The sequence below is a fragment of the Hypanus sabinus genome, chromosome 13 (assembly GCF_030144855.1).
Source record: "Hypanus sabinus isolate sHypSab1 chromosome 13, sHypSab1.hap1, whole genome shotgun sequence".
Lineage (NCBI taxonomy): Eukaryota > Metazoa > Chordata > Chondrichthyes > Myliobatiformes > Dasyatidae > Hypanus > Hypanus sabinus.
This window is the reverse complement of record NC_082718.1, coordinates 106,608,160-106,628,622: the sequence shown is the minus strand read 5'-3', so window position 1 is coordinate 106,628,622 and position 20,463 is coordinate 106,608,160. Positions and strand designations below refer to the sequence as shown.

The window sequence follows — 20,463 nt, the reverse complement described above, 5'->3', positions numbered from 1 at the left end:
CGACACTTACCCCGAGACTGTGGCCGAATCCAGTGCTTGGTGCAGGGCTGGCCGCACTGATGTAACTGCTAACGCCAGAGTCCTGGTTGGCGGCCCCGTACAGGTCAGCCATGGGGCCAGGGCTGGTGGTGCCCAGGAAACCACCGGTGCGAGTCGGAGTCGAACCTACCGAGGTACAACAGCTGTTACAGGAAACCCCCCCCAGGGCGCCTTGTGGACACCTGTAGTCTAAACCCGCCCAATGACCCCCGACCCCAATTACCTCCAACCACACTGAGCCCCAACCCCAATGACCTCCAACCACACTGAGCCCCAACCCCAATGACCTCCAATCACACTGAGCCCCAACCTCAATGACCTCCAACCACACTGAGCCCCAACCCCAATGACCTCCAACCACAGAGCCCCAACCCCAATGACCTCTAATCACACTGACCCCCAACCTCAATGACCTCCAACCACACTGAGCCCCAACCCCAATGACCTCCAACCACAGAGCCCCAACCCCAATGACCTCCAATCACACTGACCCCCAACCTCAATGACCTCCAACCACACTGAGCCCCAACCCCAATGACCTCCAATCATACTGACCCCCCAACCCCAATGACCTCCAACCACACTGAGCCCCAACCCCAATGACCTCCAATCATACTGACCCCCAACCCCAATGATCTCCAATCATACTGACCCCCAACCCCAATGACCTCCAACCACACTGAGCCCCAACCCCAATGACCTTCAATCATACTGACCCCCAACCCCAATGACCTCCAATCATACTGACCCCCAACCCCAATGATCTCCAACCACACTGAGCCCCAACCCCAATGACCTCCAATCACACTGAGCCCCAACCCCAATGACCTCCAATCATACTGACCCCCAACCCCAATGACCTCCAACCACACTGACCACCAAACCCACTTACTATTCACAGTAACCACAGATCCCTGCCCCACTAGGCCACTGATCTCCAAACACACTGGCCGTTATCGCCACCAACCACGGACCTCCGACCCGAGTGAGCAACATCCAAAGACCCAGGGAGAAGTGTGCCCAGCCACTTACATCACATCGCTTCCCACCATTGGTGGTGGCTGCTGCAGCTCATCAGCACTCTGACAACTTTGATCACTTCCACTAAAATGGACTTTTCTTTTGCTCTAATTGAGCTCTCTCGTCAAACTGTGTAACTTCTGTCTAATTTATTGTTTTCTTGCGAATCCGGTTCTGTTCCTGCGACGCTGCAGCAACTAAGTTTGTCCTTGCACCTGTGCATACGTGCAAGGTAAAGTCGACTTGGACAGAAAACTCTGGCCCCCGACCAAAGTTCACTAATCCCTCCGGACCCACTGCCCAATTTCTGACCTTCAATTGCTCCATTAACCTAGTAACCCCCAAACTCAGTGGTCACTTACTAACCTGTCATTCCTCAAAACCATTTACTACCAGTTCCCCCAACATAAAAATACCACTGACCCTCCCAGCCTCACCGGATCCTTTCAGACCCCCAACTGTATTCGTTGGCGATTGACCCTGTTCAGCCCAGACCCCATTAATTACTGACACTCCACTTCACCCAAACGCTACCCCATTACCTAATGCACACCCGCCAAGCCCAGTTCTCACCACTGACCCTGCTGCTTTCTGACCGATCTCCCTTCCACAGTGCAGAAGAGGGGGGAGGGAGCGAGGGAATGATCCAGCGGCCCAGGGTCCAGCCAAGCTCACTCACCTGTCCCGCGAACCACAGCTGCCGCAGCCGCTGCTGCCATTGGTCCGTACGCGGTGAGCGGGATCGCTGAGGGAGGGGGAAGAGAGTGAAAGAGGTGCGGGAGAGGGGGGACAGGGAGGATGGATGGAGAGTGGTGGAGGGAGGGGGATAGAAAATGGGAGGAGTGGGAGGGGGGAAAGGGGAACATGGGGGTGTAGTGGAGAGACAAGAGATATCAGTGCCGTACTGGTATATCTCCCACCCCACCCCAACCTGGAAGCTGGAGTCTCTGCTCCAGGGCTGCCTTCCCACAGCTGCAGGTCACTGTCATCAGCCAGGCGTACAACCTTCTGCAGGGACTCCATAGATGCAGGAAATTTCAACAACACACACAAAATTCTGGAGGAACTCAGCCAGTAAGGCAGCATCTATGGAGGGGAATAAACAGTCGACACTTCTCTCAGCCAAAAATGTCAACTGTTTATTCCCCTCCATAGATGTTGTCTGATTTCCTAAGTTCCTCCAGAACTTTGTGTATGTTGCTGCAGATTTGGTTCCCTTATCCGAGAAGGGACACTGTGGCACCACAGACAATCCAACAGGGACTCCCCAGGCAAATTCCCAGGACGTGACAGCTGTCCTATTAGGGAAGGCTAAAGCAGCTGAATCTGTGTTCTTCAGCATTCAGAAGAAGGTGGCGTCCTTAGTCACACACAAGAGATCCAGAAAAACTTCGCAGGGTAGATGTTGAGTTGTTCTCACCAAAATGGCAGAGTCTTAAATGACAGATATTTTATCAAATAAGGCACTGATCATTTAAAACTGAGACACAGAGAAACCTGTCAGAGAGGCCAGAGAAACCCCGGGATTCTGCAAAATGATTGTGGAGGATGATCGTGATGTGGACTTACAGCGGATGGAGATAAATTTTTGAAAGGCTAGGAGACTGGGGGAATTGGCAAAGGAGGAGGAGCTGAGGCCCAGGGCAGGTTTGAAGGGCCAATTGGCTTGCTGCTGCTCCTCTCTTCTGTGCTTTCTGCTGGATCAGAGGCACAAACATGCAACCCCGCCTGCTTGCTGCCCAGTCTGTGAAGGGTGAGGTGGTGTTGTGCTGGAAATCTGGGTATGTGCACTCAGGGATCGGGGAAACAGCTGGTGAAAACAGCTTTGTGAACCAGCCACTATAGGACGCCGGGCTGCCCAACACAAACCTTGCTGACTTGTTTTGTGCATTTCACTGTATATTTTAACACACATGTGACAGATAAAGCTCGTCTTCTGAAAGGATCGCAGCCAACTGGGCTAGCTGGTCTTGAGAATGTTTGGGGGCAGGCAAGATACAAGCCTGGAGTTCAGGTGTCAGCCTACAAGTGAGAGCAGCAGTGAAAATGTTTCCTCTTTCCTAGCATCCCCTCACCTTATCACAGGGATGCCAAGTCCCTGGGTTGTGACACCCCAGACAAGACAGGTGAGCAGCAATAGGCATGAACACACACTAGGTGGCATCTGTACACCAGGTGACCATACACATGAAATAGGACACTTTGAGGAACAGCTTGGCAATTACTTTTTAGACATTTGCAGACAGAAACTACCTGAACAAATGCCATTAAACTACCCCCTCCCTTTAAATAATCCAGTGACCACACTGGGTGGAACACATGTAGTAAGCAACTGCAATTTATGTGCATCCAGCTCAAATATCGAAGTGCTCTGTGCCTAGCTCTGTTTGAGATTCAAAGACAAAAAAAAATTTAGATGTTGAAGATTATTAGTAAAATATAATGGCCTCCCTCTGCAGCGTGACTGTGCTGCCATCTGGTGGAGTGGAGGCTCATTCACTCCACAGTGCGACTGCGCTGCCACCTGGTGGTGGAGAGGCTCATTCACTGCAGTACAACTGCACTGCCACCCAGTGGCGTGGAGGCTCATTCACTCCTTCACTCTGTCCCACAGTTCTTATTCCTCTCCATAGATGCTGAGTTCCTCCAAAATTCTGTGGGTATTGCTCAAAATTTCCAGCATCTGCAGAATCTCATGTCTACAATTTGTTGTACACAATGATGTGGAGGGTCATTCATTCCACAGTGACTGTGGAACAACCCAGCAATGTGGCTGAGCTGCCATTCCTCATTACAGTGATGTGATATTGAACCCCTTTCACTCCACAGCCTACAACAACATTGCCTGTGAATCTTAGGGCAAAACCCTCTTGCCATGATTTCTGCGTTGCCCAACCAGACAGGAGGGGCACTAGTGCCTACTGTATTCTGGAGACCAATCTCAGCACAGAGGCACAGCCACTCCACAGGTGTACCTGCACTGCCACCTGCTGGACAAATACTCTCACTACCCTCCGATAAAAAGCTCATTTTCAACATAAAGTCCAGTAACGTGAAATAGAAATAAATTTTAAAATGTCTTATTTTTGGCTTCCCTGTAAGAAGTATTTCACAGCTCTCTTCAATCAATCTGCACAGACTTTGAATACAAACTGTCAAATTATAGAAGGCTGGAGTGGATATTATCTGAAAAAATACCCTTCAGTAATTATTCAATGGGAAACATTTGGGAATGACAGATGATGTGAAATTATAACAGGATTGAAGTGAAGGGTAAAACAGCTAAAACAAGGCCTCGGGCCATTCTGTGCAGAGTGACAGTCATTTCTTTAAGCTGTGACACTGAAAAGGGTGAGAGCTCGCATTAACTCTCAGTGTCACCTATTCTCAGAGTAAATCTTCCCCAGCACACCAGAGACATGGCCTCCAAATGGAAAGAGGCACAAACTGGGAATCCAATTCACAGTCAGTAACCAGTTCGTAAAGACAGATGCTATTTCCCGTTGCTGAAGATGGGAAATGGTAGACACTGAGGGAGTCAGGGGCAGCAGAGTGGATGGGGTGTAGTTAATTCACTACTTACTCCCCGTTGGTCACCCCCTGTGGGCAAGTCCTGGAGTTAATTCACTACAGTACGAGCCCCTCCTCACCCCCAGTAGCTCACCTCCTGTGGGCCAGTCTTGGAGTTAATTCACTACAGTACGAGTCCCTCCTCACCCCCAGTAGCTCACCTCCTGTGGGCCAGTCTTGGAGTTAATTCACTACAGTACGAGCCCCTCCTCACCCCCAGTAGCTCACCTCCTGTGGGCCAGTCTTGGAGTTAATTCACTACAGTACGAGTCCCTCCTCACCCCCAGTAGCTCACCTCCTGTGGGCCAGTCTTGGAGTTAATTCACTACAGTACGAGCCCCTCCTCACCCCCAGTAGCTCACCTCCTGTGGGCCAGTCTTGGAGCAACATCGATGGGGGCCACTGAGAAGTCTGCACCCCAGACTGTCCTGCTCTGCCGGCTGAAGACGGAAGGGTGGTGGCAGGAGGCAGCAGTAATGGACCTGGGGAGGTGAACAAACCAAGTGAAGAGTTAAAACACAATGCACCTCCATGACAGTCAGGAAAGGAAGATTAAGCTGCTAACTACAACGTACCGGGAAACTGGTAGGTGTAACCGGGCGCGAGGCCTGTGTAACCACGGCTTGCGTATGAAGCCGCCTGGAATCCTGGATACCCTGTGTGAGAGAGTGAGACAACAGTGCATATCACAACATCCAATACACACTCCAGCCAAAATCAGGCGGGAGGAGTCATGAGGGAGACAGGAAGTGTAGGAGCGAGTGGGAGGGGCATATAGAAACAGTATTGGAGTAGAGAGCCAAGATTGGAGAGGGTGAGACGACAGGATTGGAGGGGGAAACAGAAGGGATCGGAGAGGGAGACGGACAGGATCGGAGAGGAAGAAAGATGAGATCGGAGGAGGAGACGGACAGGATCGGAGGGGGAGTCGGACGGATCTGAGGGGGAGAGGGACGGGATCGGAGGGGGAGAGGGACTGGATCGGAGGGGGAGAGGGACGGGATCGGAGGGGGAGAAAGAGGATCGGAGGGGGAAGGGACGGGATCGGAGGGGGAGAAAGAGGATCGGAGGGGGAAGGGACGGGATCGGAGGGGGAGACTGACAGGATCGGAGGGAGAGACGGACAGGATCGGAGAGGGAGACGGACAGGATCGGAGGGGAAGACGGGCGGGATCGGAGGGGGAGACGGACAGGATCGGAGGGGGAGACGGACAGGATCGGAGAGGGAGACGGACAGGATCGGAGGGGGAGAAAGACAGGATCGGAGAGGGAGAGGGACGGGATCGGAGAGGGAGAGGGACGGGATCGGAGGGGGAGAGGGACGGGATCGGAGAGGGAGAGGGACGGGATCGGAGAGGGAGAGGGACGGGATCGGAGGGGGAGAGGGACGGGATCGGAGGGGGAGAGGGACGGGATTGCAGGGGGAAAGGGACGGGATCGGAGGGGGAGAGGGACGGGATCGGAGGGGGAGAGGGACGGGATTGCGGGGGGAAAGGGACGGGATCGGAGGGGGAGAGGGACGGGATCGGAGGGGGAGAGGGACGGGATCGGAGGGGGAGGGGGAGAGGGACAGGATTGGAGGGGGAGAGGGACGGGATCAGAGGGGGAGAGAGACAGGATTGGAGGGGGAGAGGGGTGGGATCGGAGGGGGAGAGAGGTGGGATCGGAGGAGAGAGGGGTAGGGGAGAGAGAGGGAAGGTGGAGAGGCAGGAGGGGAGGGGAGAGAGAGGTGGGTAGGGTTGGGAGGTGGGACAGACCAGAGAGCCTGGAACAGAGAGCAGGACTGAGATCGTGATTCAATGTCTGGGGAACTGACGTCGAGCCCCTACCCAACATGCCTATTCCCAGCATGAAGGCATCCATCCCATAGGGCATCACTCGGGAACGTCCCCTGGCAGTCCCGGTTGGTGACATCACCTCCTTGGGTTGTGCTTTCTTACATTCCACCTGTCCAAGGCAAACTGGGCTGGTTACTGATCCAGGACCCAAGCTCACAGCTGCCCCTGGAGCCCCGACCACTACAGGCCAGCACCCACGGGGTACACGCGCGGACACCCACCCTCCCCCTCTCCCTCCCCCACCACTTCACTGACCACCGTCACACACACGGCCAACCGTCCTCACCCACTGATCAGACACCCACCACCCCCTCCCTCCCCCTCCACGCCACTGACCACCGTCACACACACGGCCAACCGTCCTCACCCACTGATCAGACACCCACCCCCCCCTCCCTCACCCCCACGCCACTGACCACCGTCACACACACGGCCAACCGTCCTCACCCACTGATCAGACACCCACCACCCCCTCCCTCCCCCCCACGCCACTGACCACCGTCACACACACGGCCAACCGTCCTCACCCACTGATCAGTCACCCACCCCCTCCCTTCCCCCCCCACGCCACTGACCACCGTCACACACACGGCCAACCGTCCTCACTCACTGATCAGTCACCCACCCCCCCCTCCCTCACCCCCACGCCACTGACCACCGTCACACACACGGCCAACCGTCCTCACTCACTGATCAGACACCCACCCCCCCTCCCCCCCCCCCACGCCACTGACCACCGTCACACACACGGCCAACCGTCCTCACTCACTGATCAGACACCCACCACCCCCTCCCTCCCCCCCACGTCACTGACCACCGTCACACACACGGCCAACCGTCCTCACCCACTGATCAGACACCCACCCCCCCTCCCCCCCACACCACTGACCACCGTCACACACACGGCCAACCGTCCTCACCCACTGATCAGACACCCACCACCCCCTCCCTCCCCCCCACGCCACTGACCACCGTCACACACACGGCCAACCGTCCTCACTCACTGATCAGACACCCACCCCCTCCCTTCCCCCCCCACGCCACTGACCACCGTCACACACACGGCCAACCGTCCTCACTCACTGATCAGTCACCCACCCCCTCCCTTCCCCTCCACGCCACTGACCACCGTCACACACACGGCCAACCGTCCTCACCCACTGATCAGTCACCCACCCCCTCCCTCACCCCCACGCCACTGACCACCGTCACACACACGGCCAACCGTCCTCACCCACTGATCAGACACCCACCACCCCCTCCCTCCCCCCCACGCCACTGACCACCGTCACACACACGGCCAACCGTCCTCACTCACTGATCAGACACCCACCCCCTCCCTCCCCCCCACGCCACTGACCACCGTCACACACACGGCCAACCGTCCTCACTCACTGATCAGACACCCACCACCCCCTCCCTCCCCCCCACGCCACTGACCACCGTCACACACACGGCCAACCGTCCTCACTCACTGATCAGACACCCACCACCCCCTCCCTCCCCCCCACGCCACTGACCACCGTCACACACACGGCCAACCGTCCTCACCCACTGATCAGACACCCACCCCCTCTCCCCCCCACGCCACTGACCACCGTCACACACACGGCCAACCGTCCTCACTCACTGATCAGACACCCACCCCCCCCTCCCTCCCCCCCACGCCACTGACCACCGTCACACACACGGCCAACCGTCCTCACTCACTGATCAGACACCCACCACCCCCTCCCTCCCCCCCACGCCACTGACCACCGTCACACACACGGCCAACCGTCCTCACTCACTGATCAGACACCCACCCCCTCCCTCCCCCCCACGCCACTGACCACCGTCACACACACGGCCAACCGTCCTCACTCACTGATCAGACACCCACCCCCTCTCCCCCCCACGCCACTGACCACCGTCACACACACGGCCAACCGTCCTCACTCACTGATCAGACACCCACCACCCCCTCCCTCCCCCCCACGCCACTGACCACCGTCACACACACGGCCAACCGTCCTCACTCACTGATCAGACACCCACCACCCCCTCCCTCCCCCCCACGTCACTGACCACCGTCACACACACGGCCAACCGTCCTCACTCACTGATCAGACACCCACCCCCCCCTCCCCCCACCACCACTGACCACCGTCACACACACGGCCAACCGTCCTCACTCACTGATCAGACACCCACCCCCCCTCCCCCCCACGCCACTGACCACCGTCACACACACGGCCAACCGTCCTCACTCACTGATCAGACACCCACCCCCTCTCCCCCCCACGCCACTGACCACCGTCACACACACGGCCAACCGTCCTCACTCACTGATCAGACACCCACCCCCCCTCCCCCCCACACCACTGACCACCGTCACACACACGGCCAACCGTCCTCACTCACTGATCAGACACCCACCACCCCCTCCCTCCCCCCCACGTCACTGACCACCGTCACACACACGGCCAACCGTCCTCACCCACTGATCAGACACCCACCCCCCCTCCCCCCCACACCACTGACCACCGTCACACACACGGCCAACCGTCCTCACCCACTGATCAGACACCCACCACCCCCTCCCTCCCCCCCACGCCACTGACCACCGTCACACACACGGCCAACCGTCCTCACTCACTGATCAGACACCCACCCCCTCCCTTCCCCTCCACGCCACTGACCACCGTCACACACACGGCCAACCGTCCTCACCCACTGATCAGTCACCCACCCCCTCCCTCACCCCCACGCCACTGACCACCGTCACACACACGGCCAACCGTCCTCACCCACTGATCAGACACCCACCACCCCCTCCCTCCCCCCCACGCCACTGACCACCGTCACACACACGGCCAACCGTCCTCACTCACTGATCAGACACCCACCACCCCCTCCCTCCCCCCCACGCCACTGACCACCGTCACACACACGGCCAACCGTCCTCACCCACTGATCAGACACCCACCACCCCCTCCCTCCCCCCCACGCCACTGACCACCGTCACACACACGGCCAACCGTCCTCACTCACTGATCAGACACCCACCACCCCCCTCCCTCCCCCCCACGCCACTGACCACCGTCACACACACGGCCAACCGTCCTCACCCACTGATCAGACACCCACCCCCTCCCTCCCCCCCACGCCACTGACCACCGTCACACACACGGCCAACCGTCCTCACTCACTGATCAGACACCCACCCCCCCCTCCCTCCCCCCCACGCCACTGACCACCGTCACACACACGGCCAACCGTCCTCACTCACTGATCAGACACCCACCACCCCCTCCCTCCCCCCCACGCCACTGACCACCGTCACACACACGGCCAACCGTCCTCACTCACTGATCAGACACCCACCCCCTCCCTCCCCCCCACGCCACTGACCACCGTCACACACACGGCCAACCGTCCTCACTCACTGATCAGACACCCACCCCCTCTCCCCCCCACGCCACTGACCACCGTCACACACACGGCCAACCGTCCTCACTCACTGATCAGACACCCACCACCCCCTCCCTCCCCCCCACGCCACTGACCACCGTCACACACACGGCCAACCGTCCTCACTCACTGATCAGACACCCACCACCCCCTCCCTCCCCCCCACGTCACTGACCACCGTCACACACACGGCCAACCGTCCTCACTCACTGATCAGACACCCACCCCCTCTCCCCCCCACGCCACTGACCACCGTCACACACACGGCCAACCGTCCTCACCCACTGATCAGACACCCACCCCCCCTCCCCCCCCCCACGCCACTGACCACCGTCACACACACGGCCAACCGTCCTCACTCACTGATCAGACACCCACCACCCCCTCCCTCCCCCCCACGTCACTGACCACCGTCACACACACGGCCAACCGTCCTCACCCACTGATCAGACACCCACCCCCCCTCCCCCCCACACCACTGACCACCGTCACACACACGGCCAACCGTCCTCACCCACTGATCAGACACCCACCACCCCCTCCCTCCCCCCCACGCCACTGACCACCGTCACACACACGGCCAACCGTCCTCACTCACTGATCAGACACCCACCCCCTCCCTTCCCCCCCCACGCCACTGACCACCGTCACACACACGGCCAACCGTCCTCACTCACTGATCAGTCACCCACCCCCTCCCTTCCCCTCCACGCCACTGACCACCGTCACACACACGGCCAACCGTCCTCACCCACTGATCAGTCACCCACCCCCTCCCTCACCCCCACGCCACTGACCACCGTCACACACACGGCCAACCGTCCTCACCCACTGATCAGACACCCACCACCCCCTCCCTCCCCCCCACGCCACTGACCACCGTCACACACACGGCCAACCGTCCTCACTCACTGATCAGACACCCACCCCCCCCTCCCTCCCCCCCACGCCACTGACCACCGTCACACACACGGCCAACCGTCCTCACTCACTGATCAGACACCCACCCCCTCCCTCCCCCCCACGCCACTGACCACCGTCACACACACGGCCAACCGTCCTCACCCACTGATCAGACACCCACCACCCCCTCCCTCCCCCCCACGCCACTGACCACCGTCACACACACGGCCAACCGTCCTCACTCACTGATCAGACACCCACCACCCCCTCCCTCCCCCCCACGCCACTGACCACCGTCACACACACGGCCAACCGTCCTCACTCACTGATCAGACACCCACCCCCTCCCTCCCCCCCACGCCACTGACCACCGTCACACACACGGCCAACCGTCCTCACTCACTGATCAGACACCCACCCCCTCTCCCCCCCACGCCACTGACCACCGTCACACACACGGCCAACCGTCCTCACTCACTGATCAGACACCCACCACCCCCTCCCTCCCCCCCACGCCACTGACCACCGTCACACACACGGCCAACCATCGTCACTCACTGATCAGTCACCCACCCCCTCCTCCCCCCCACGCCACTGACCACCGTCACACACACGGCCAACCGTCCTCACCCACTGATCAGACACCCACCACCCCCTCCCTCCCCCTCCACGCCACTGACCACCGTCACACACACGGCCAACCGTCCTCACCCACTGATCAGACACCCACCACCCCCTCCCTCCCCCCCACGCCACTGACCACCGTCACACACACGGCCAACCATCCTCACTCACTGATCAGTCACCCACCCCCTCCCTTCCCCCCCACGCCACTGACCACCGTCACACACACGGCCAACCGTCCTCACTCACTGATCAGACACCCACCCCCTCCCTCCCCCCCACGCCACTGACCACCGTCACACACACGGCCAACCGTCCTCACTCACTGATCAGACACCCACCACCCCCTCCCTCCCCCCCACGCCACTGACCACCGTCACACACACGGCCAACCGTCCTCACTCACTGATCAGACACCCACCACCCCCTCCCTCCCCCTCCACGCCACTGACCACCGTCACACACACGGCCAACCGTCCTCACCCACTGATCAGACACCCACCACCCCCTCCCTCCCCCCCACGCCACTGACCACCGTCACACACACGGCCAACCGTCCTCACTCACTGATCAGACACCCACCCCCCCTCCCCCCCACGCCACTGACCACCGTCACACACACGGCCAACCGTCCTCACCCACTGATCAGACACCCACCCCCCCTCCCCCCCACACCACTGACCACCGTCACACACACGGCCAACCGTCCTCACCCACTGATCAGACACCCACCCCCCCCTCCCCCCCACGCCACTGACCACTGTCACACACACGGCCAACCGTCCTCACTCACTGATCAGACACCCACCACCCCCTCCCTCCCCCCCACGCCACTGACCACCGTCACACACACGGCCAACCGTCCTCACCCACTGATCAGACACCCACCCCCCCTCCCCCCCACACCACTGACCACCGTCACACACACGGCCAACTGTCCTCACTCACTGATCAGACACCCACCACCCCCTCCCTCACCCCCACGCCACTGACCACCGTCACACACACGGCCAACCGTCCTCACCCACTGATCAGACACCCACCCCCCCTCCCCCCACCACCACTGACCACCGTCACACACACGGCCAACCGTCCTCACCCACTGATCAGACACCCACCCCCTCTCCCCCCCACGCCACTGACCACCGTCACACACACGGCCAACCGTCCTCACTCACTGATCAGACACCCACCCCCCCTCCCCCCCACGCCACTGACCACCGTCACACACACGGCCAACCGTCCTCACTCACTGATCAGACACCCACCCCTCCCTCCCCCCCACGCCACTGACCACCGTCACACACACGGCCAACCGTCCTCACTCACTGATCAGACACCCACCACCCCCTCCCTCACCCCCACGCCACTGACCACCGTCACACACACGGCCAACCGTCCTCACTCACTGATCAGACACCCACCCCCCCTCCCTCACCCCCACGCCACTGACCACCGTCACACACACGGCCAACCGTCCTCACTCACTGATCAGACACCCACCCCCTCCCTCCCTCCACCCCACGCCACTGACCACCGTCACACACACGGCCAACCGTCCTCACCCACTGATCAGACACCCACCCCCCCTCCCCCCCCCACGCCACTGACCACCGTCACACACACGGCCAACCGTCCTCACCCACTGATCAGACACCCACCCCCCCCTCCCCCCCCCACGCCACTGACCACCGTCACACACACGGCCAACCGTCCTCACTCACTGATCAGACACCCACCACCCCCTCCCTCCCCCCCACGCCACTGACCACCGTCACACACACGGCCAACCGTCCTCACTCACTGATCAGACACCCACCCCCCCTCCCCCCCACGCCACTGACCACCGTCACACACACGGCCAACCGTCCTCACCCACTGATCAGACACCCACCCCCCCTCCCTCCCCCCCACGCCACTGACCACCGTCACACACACGGCCAACTGTCCTCACTCTGATCAGACACCCACCACCCCCTCCCTCCCCCCCACGCCACTGACCACCGTCACACACACGGCCAACCATCCTCACTCACTGATCAGACACCCACCCCCCCTCCCTCCCCCCCACGCCACTGACCACCGTCACACACACGGCCAACTGTCCTCACTCTGATCAGACACCCACCACCCCCTCCCTCCCCCCCACGCCACTGACCACCGTCACACACACGGCCAACTGTCCTCACTCACTGATCAGACACCCACCACCCCCTCCCTCACCCCCACGCCACTGACCACCGTCACACACACGGCCAACCGTCCTCACCCACTGATCAGACACCCACCACCCCCTCCCCCCCACGCCACTGACCACCGTCACACACACGGCCAACCGTCCTCACCCACTGATCAGACACCCACCCCCCCCTCCCTCCCCCCCACGCCACTGACCACCGTCACACACACGGCCAACTGTCCTCACTCTGATCAGACACCCACCCCCCCTCCCTCCCCCCCACGCCACTGACCACCGTCACACACACGGCCAACCGTCCTCACTCACTGATCAGACACCCACCCCCCCTCCCCCTCCCACGCCACTGACCACCGTCACACACACGGCCAACCGTCCTCACTCACTGATCAGACACCCACCCCCCCTCCCCCCCACGCCACTGACCACCGTCACACACACGGCCAACCGTCCTCACTCACTGATCAGACACCCACCACCCCCTCCCTCACCCCCACGCCACTGACCACCGTCACACACACGGCCAACCGTCCTCACCCACTGATCAGACACCCACCCCCCCTCCCTCCCCCCCACGCCACTGACCACCGTCACACACACGGCCAACCGTCCTCACCCACTGATCAGACACCCACCACCCCCTCCCCCCCCCCCACGCCACTGACCACCGTCACACACACGGCCAACCGTCCTCACTCACCATCTTGTTGTTGATTTCGTGGAAGTGGATCTCACAGACCTTCTCTACGATATCTTCACTCTCGAAGGTCACAAAACCAAAGCCTGAAAGACAGACAGGAGAGACTGTAAGGAACTCGTGCTACCTCACCGCTCCACGGGAACTGCTCCAGGGAAGGGCTATCCTTACAGAAAGGAATGGGAAAGAGTAGGCCATTCAGCCCCTCGAAACAACCCCATTATCCGATTGGATCATGGCTAACTAACCGAGCTCTCAGTCCCCGATCCGGAGGAAACCCGCGTGGTCACGGGGAGAACGTACAAACTCCTTACAGACAGCAGCAGGAATCGAACCCAGGAGTTGACACTGAATTCACATCTGATACGAAGGTACACAACAGATTCAATGAAAAACTACACACAAATGACCAGCAGGCCAAGGAGAACAAACTGTGTAAATAGAAAAGCAACAAAATAATACATAAAGAAACAATAAATACCAAAATCATGAATCAGCTTGCAAGATGTCACCAGCAACCAATGCAATTAACAGTTCACAAAAACATTTCTTTTAAATATACTTTTGCCGCTAATCTGTGCACATCTGGAGCCTGCAGCTTACATTCTGATCATGTGCTTTTGGGCCGACTGAGCGATCAGGCAGTTTTCTTGTCTCGGAGGGAATTGGGTGTGGTTGAGAGGGAGTTTGGAACGAAACATGCAGCTTAATGGCGGAGCTCAAACCAAGTATCAGCTCCAATTCTTGACCAGCTCGCTGATTGAAGCACCGAGCAAGATCGAAAACAATGAGGACAAGCGAGTGTTCCGTGCCATCTGTCTGTGTTTGACCGCTACGGGACTCCTCTTGTGAGGGCTGTTGGGCTAAATGGCCTGATTCTGCTTCTGTGTCTCTGAGTCTGGACTGGACTCATTCTGGAGGATGCTGCAGTTTGTTATGCGTCTCTGCTTTCCGTTTACTCCTCGCTTTTTGGTATTTTGTGCGATTTTGATCAGGGCAGACCAGCTCTGCGGCCCTGCAGTCAATGAACAACTCGGCGCTGAACTGAATTGAACTCAACATTTCTGGACAGTTTCGTTGACTCTGGTATTTGTCGATTCATATTCCACGTGTCTTGCTGTTTGCAATATTCATTTTTTTGTTTGCGTGTGTGGTTGATGTTTTGTTTTAACAGGTTCCATGCTGTTTCTTTGTTTCTGTGGGAAGACGATTCTCAGGGTTGTTGACTACATAAATGTACTTGAACATTGTTAGTGACCCCTCGGCAGATGAGCGAGTACTGGGGTGGAAGGGGAGGGAGCATGAGGGGGAACGAAGGGAAAGCTAGACATGCTTTCATGTAGAATATTACTTTGTTGCTCAACATGGAGATGATGGGATACAGGGGCGAGGGTCTGACTCAGCTGGGGTGCGAGGCGGGTAGCTGATACCCCTCCCAACCCCCAGTGTGCTACAGGGCTGTGAGTGACGTGCCTGCTGGGTTTTCGAATGGCTGATTCTCACACCGTTGGCTGTAACTGTACCCCCGCACTCACACACCTGCCGAGTCTTCACCATCAATAATTCAGTCACCGTTCTGTTCCTATGAATAATGCAGTATCATACACTCAACCCCTTTGTGCAAAGCCACCTCCTTGCATTAAACAACGAGCGAGGCTGTCCCCCTTCCCACCCCACAGAAACCCAGTGGCCAGGACGTGGGGAAGGGGGCGGGAGTACTTGCAGGATTTTCCTGCGGAAGTGCAAGGTCTCACGTAGCCAGTGATGACCGCGCCACCCACCCCTCCGGCCACCGAAGGAACTGGCAGTTCACGGTCACGGGTAACACAATCTACAGGAGTCCACGCTCCACCCTGAGAGAGATTGCACCCCAGGTTTGAGTACTTGAAGGGGCTTCTCCTCAGGTTCCTGATCGTCGGTGCAGAGAGGGTAGGGTGGGGAGGGGTATCAGTCAGTTTGCTCCTCGGCCTGGCCTTGGGCCATCAGAGAGCCCGTCCACCTGAGCCCCCTGTCTGTCTCTCTTGCGAGACTACTGCCATATCCAAGTGTGGAGGGGGCACGGCCTTCTGAGACTGGCCAAGGAGGACAATGTTTTAATTTGACCATCATGTAAATATTATAAAAGCAGGAGTTGGGAGCAGATGCTACATAGACTCATTCAGGAAGGGTTAAACATCAGTCTGTTGCAGAAATTAACCTCGTGTTCAGAGGGGTGACTAAATGATGTGGTTAAAGGGATGAACTGGTATGGAGATTTAGAGTAACACACCCAAAAAGCAGGTGGGATTCCGCAGGTCAGACAGCATCTATGGAGAGGAATAACCGGTCGACGTTCTGTGCCAAGATCCTTCGTCAGCACCTCAGCTGACTGTTACTCCAGTCCATAGATGCTGCATAATCTATGAGTTGCTCAAGATTTCCAGCATCTGCAGAATCTCTAGTGTTTATGAAGATTTACAGAGCAGCTGTAAAAAACCTTCACTGATCTCTCTTTTTTTTGCTTCTTGAACAATGTTACAACCAATTGCTTCAAAAATAAATGTACAGATGGGTTACTTTAACAGGGATTTCTCTTCCTGCCCCTAAATGTACTCAATACACTTTGGACGATGTGTGGTGTACAGTTCACTGGGGCATCTAAATTCAAGTTTCAGGGTGGTCTCGGGAAACTCTTCCTCGAATGACTGGATGGAAAGGCATTCAGCACGAAGGCAGTAATTCTTTATTACATCCAAAACCAGGTGTGGCCATTTGGCCGCTCTGCAATTCAGCAAGATCCTTGCTGATTTATGACCAAACACCATAAAGACGTTCCCTCCGACGCAGGACCCTATGGCTCCGAGAGTCTGTTCCACTGACCCAGCTCACACCGCTGCCCATAGCGATGCAGGAACTGCTTGCTTCAAAGGGCCTCTCGTTCTCAATTCATTCCAGGCTTGTAGGCTGAACAGCACTTAACTACCCCTTCCTCAGTTGCCTCAACTGCCGCAGTCCTTCGCATTCAGATCTACTTACGTCGGAAGATACGGTGAAATGTTTGTGCAAACAAGCAACACAACCCTAGAGTGCACTGGGGCAGCTGGGAGGCATCGTCACTCATCCTGCCACCAACACAGCGCATTCATGATGCCTACGGAACATACCTGGCAGCAAAACAAACCCCTTACAAATACAGGGAGGAAGCCACAGGACTCTGGCTCAGCAAAGGGGGTTCCATTCTCTTCCAGAACAAATCCTGGATTCCCCTCGCTCTGGATCAGATCCAGTCAGAGCTGCTTCAGGAACCTTCAGGTCCTGACGAAGGGTCTCGGCCCGAAACGTCGACAGCGCTTCTCCCTATAGATGCTGCCTAGCCTGCTCTGTTCCACCAGCATTTTGTGTGTGTTGTTGTTTTCAGGAAACTTTAGTGCTTTTCTGGTTTTCATCTGCATTAGGCTTCATGCAGGTAAGGATAAGCACAAGGTACAGAAGAAGGCAGAAGTCTACAAGTCTCCATCCTACCATCGAACAGGGAGCAGCGGAGGGCATGAGGGAATTTTGCTAACCACAGGTTTATTTAATCCACTTGGCATGATTTAACTTATTTTTTAGTTAAGTATTTATGGTTTTATGTTGCTATATTTCTTCACTATTCTTGGTTGGTGCGGCTGTAATGGAACTCAATTTCCCTCGGGATCAATAAAGTATGTCCATCTGTCTGTCTTAAGGGACACGGGGCAAATGCGGGAACATTTTAAAAGACGATGCCTCCAAAAGGTGCATCCACAATTAAGGACCCAGGACATGCTGACTTCTCATTACTACCATCAGCGGGGGGGTACAGGAGCCAGAAGTCCCACACTCACTACTTCAGAAACAGCTTCTTCCCCACCACCATTTCTGAATGGACATTGAACCCATGAACAACACCTCACTCTTCGTGGTTTCTTTTTGCACTACTCATTTTTACAAGCGTGTATATCTGTTACAGTCATTTATAGTATGTTTTACGTATTACGTCTACTGCTGCTGCAGAACGGAATGATGTTGGTGATGATAACCCTAATCATGATTCCTTCCACATCCCAGTCGTATGAGGGGGTGGCCAAAGCAGACAGTGTAGCAGGGCAGCTGAATGTGAGGAGAGTTTGTATGAATGTGGGATTAGTTTAAATGGGCAACTGGGCTTCACAAACCATCCAAAGACTATCTGGTCACAATTACCGAAACAACCAAGTCTTCCCAGCAGGCCCCACTCCCATGGGCTCAGCCTGGAAAGGTGACGAGAACCATGCAAAATCAAGCAGCACGGGGAATCTGCGAGATCCACAACTGAATGGGAATGGGGGCGGGAGCAGTTACGTTCAGTTATAAAATCTGAACACAACACTCAGTGGATCAGGCTGCAGCAGTGGAGACAGAAAGAAGCAGGGTTCCTGTTTTGGGTTGATGACCTTTAGATGAGGCAGTCCCAATAAAAGGTCCCAGACCTGAAACACTGACTCCATTGCTCTGCCTTACCTGCTGAGTGTTTCCTGCATTGCCTGAGGTGCAGCTCCACATTTCCAACACCAATATTTTCCTTCTGGAGGTGTGTTTAGCACTGTGGTTCCACATAACATGGTGGACGTTGATCCCAGAATTACTTTTAAGAGAGAACTGGATAAAGTGTCGGGGATTCAAAGAACAAGTAGACAACCGGACAACTCTCTCAGCCCACAGACACAAGATGGTACCCTTACAAGGATCACTTAAACAGAGGCATCTGCCAAGGCAGTCCCTCATGACTGAGTGATTCTGCACGTTCTGAGGTGACTGATAGTCTATTCAGATTTATTTATTCATCACATGTACATAGAAACACATTGTTTACATTAACAACCAACACAACCTAGAGATGTGCTGGGGGTGGCTCACAATCGTCACCACGTATCCTGGCGCCAACATGCCGTGCCCACAATGCCAGACAGAACACAACAAACAAACCATGAAACAACAGCGAAACATGCCCTCTCCCCCCACCTACACATGCAGACATTTTAGTCTCCAGTCCTTAGCCATCGGCCTTCAACCTGACCGACCTTCGTGCTTCAATATTCAGTATCGACCCCCAGACTACTGATGACAGGACTCCGGGCTTGCCAACCTACTGGCCGTCGTACCTCTTGCACAGATATCCAATCCCAGGACCCACTGACCTAGGACAGCCCAATGACCTTTGTCCTGTGCCCACCTCACTGACCACTGAGCCCAGAGCACAGGCCTGAACTGCAGCCCGATCACTGACCACTACACTACAATACACTGACCACTGAGCCCAGAGCACAGGCCTGAACTGCAGCCCGATCACTGACCACTACACTACAATACACTGACCACTGAGCCCAGAGCACAGGCCTGAACTGCAGCCCGATCACTGACCACTACACTACACCTCACTGACCACTGAGCCCAGAGCACAGGCCTGAACTGCAGCCCGATCACTGACCACTACACTACAATACACTGACCACTGAGCCCAGAGCACAGGCCTGAACTGCAGCCCGATCACTGACCACTACACTACAATACACTGACCAGCCTGATCACTGACCACTACACTACAATACACTGACCACTGAGCCCAGAGCACAGGCCTAAACTGCAGCCCGATCACTGACCACTACACTACAATACACTGACCACTGAGCCCAGAGCACAGGCCTGAACTGCAGCCCGATCACTGACCACTACACTACAATACACTGACCACTGAGCCCACAGCACAGGCCTGAACTGCAGCCTGATCACTGACCACTACACTACACCTCATTGACCACTGAGCCCAGAGCACAGGCCTGAACTGCAGCCCGATCACTGACCACTACACTACAATACACTGACCACTGAGCCCACAGCACAGGCCTGAACTGCAGCCTGATCACTGACCACTACACTACACCTCATTGACCACTGAGCCCAGAGCACAGGCCTGAACTGCAGCCCGATCACTGACCACTACACTACAATACACTGACCAGCCTGATCACTGACCACTACACTACAATACACTGACCACTGAGCCCAGAGCACAGGCCTGAACTGCAGCCCGATCACTGACCACTACACTACAATACACTGACCACTGAGCCCAGAGCACAGGC

At 57.1% G+C, this 20,463-nt stretch overlaps 1 protein-coding gene across 3 annotated transcripts in view; it reads right to left on the bottom strand.

Moving 5' to 3' along the window:
* LOC132404251 (RNA-binding protein Musashi homolog 1-like) overlaps positions 1-20,463 on the bottom strand; it is a 180,050-nt gene that overhangs the window by 10,484 nt on the left and 149,103 nt on the right. For all 3 annotated transcript variants that reach the window (XM_059988370.1, XM_059988372.1, XM_059988371.1), the window contains 6 exons: positions 14,345-14,427; positions 6,459-6,576; positions 5,205-5,285; positions 4,992-5,111; positions 1,739-1,804; positions 11-165 (listed from right to left, as the gene is read on the bottom strand). In XM_059988370.1, the coding sequence (XP_059844353.1) occupies positions 11-165; positions 1,739-1,804; positions 4,992-5,111; positions 5,205-5,285; positions 6,459-6,576; positions 14,345-14,427 (623 nt within the window). The remainder of the gene's footprint in view (positions 1-10; positions 166-1,738; positions 1,805-4,991; positions 5,112-5,204; positions 5,286-6,458; positions 6,577-14,344; positions 14,428-20,463) is intronic.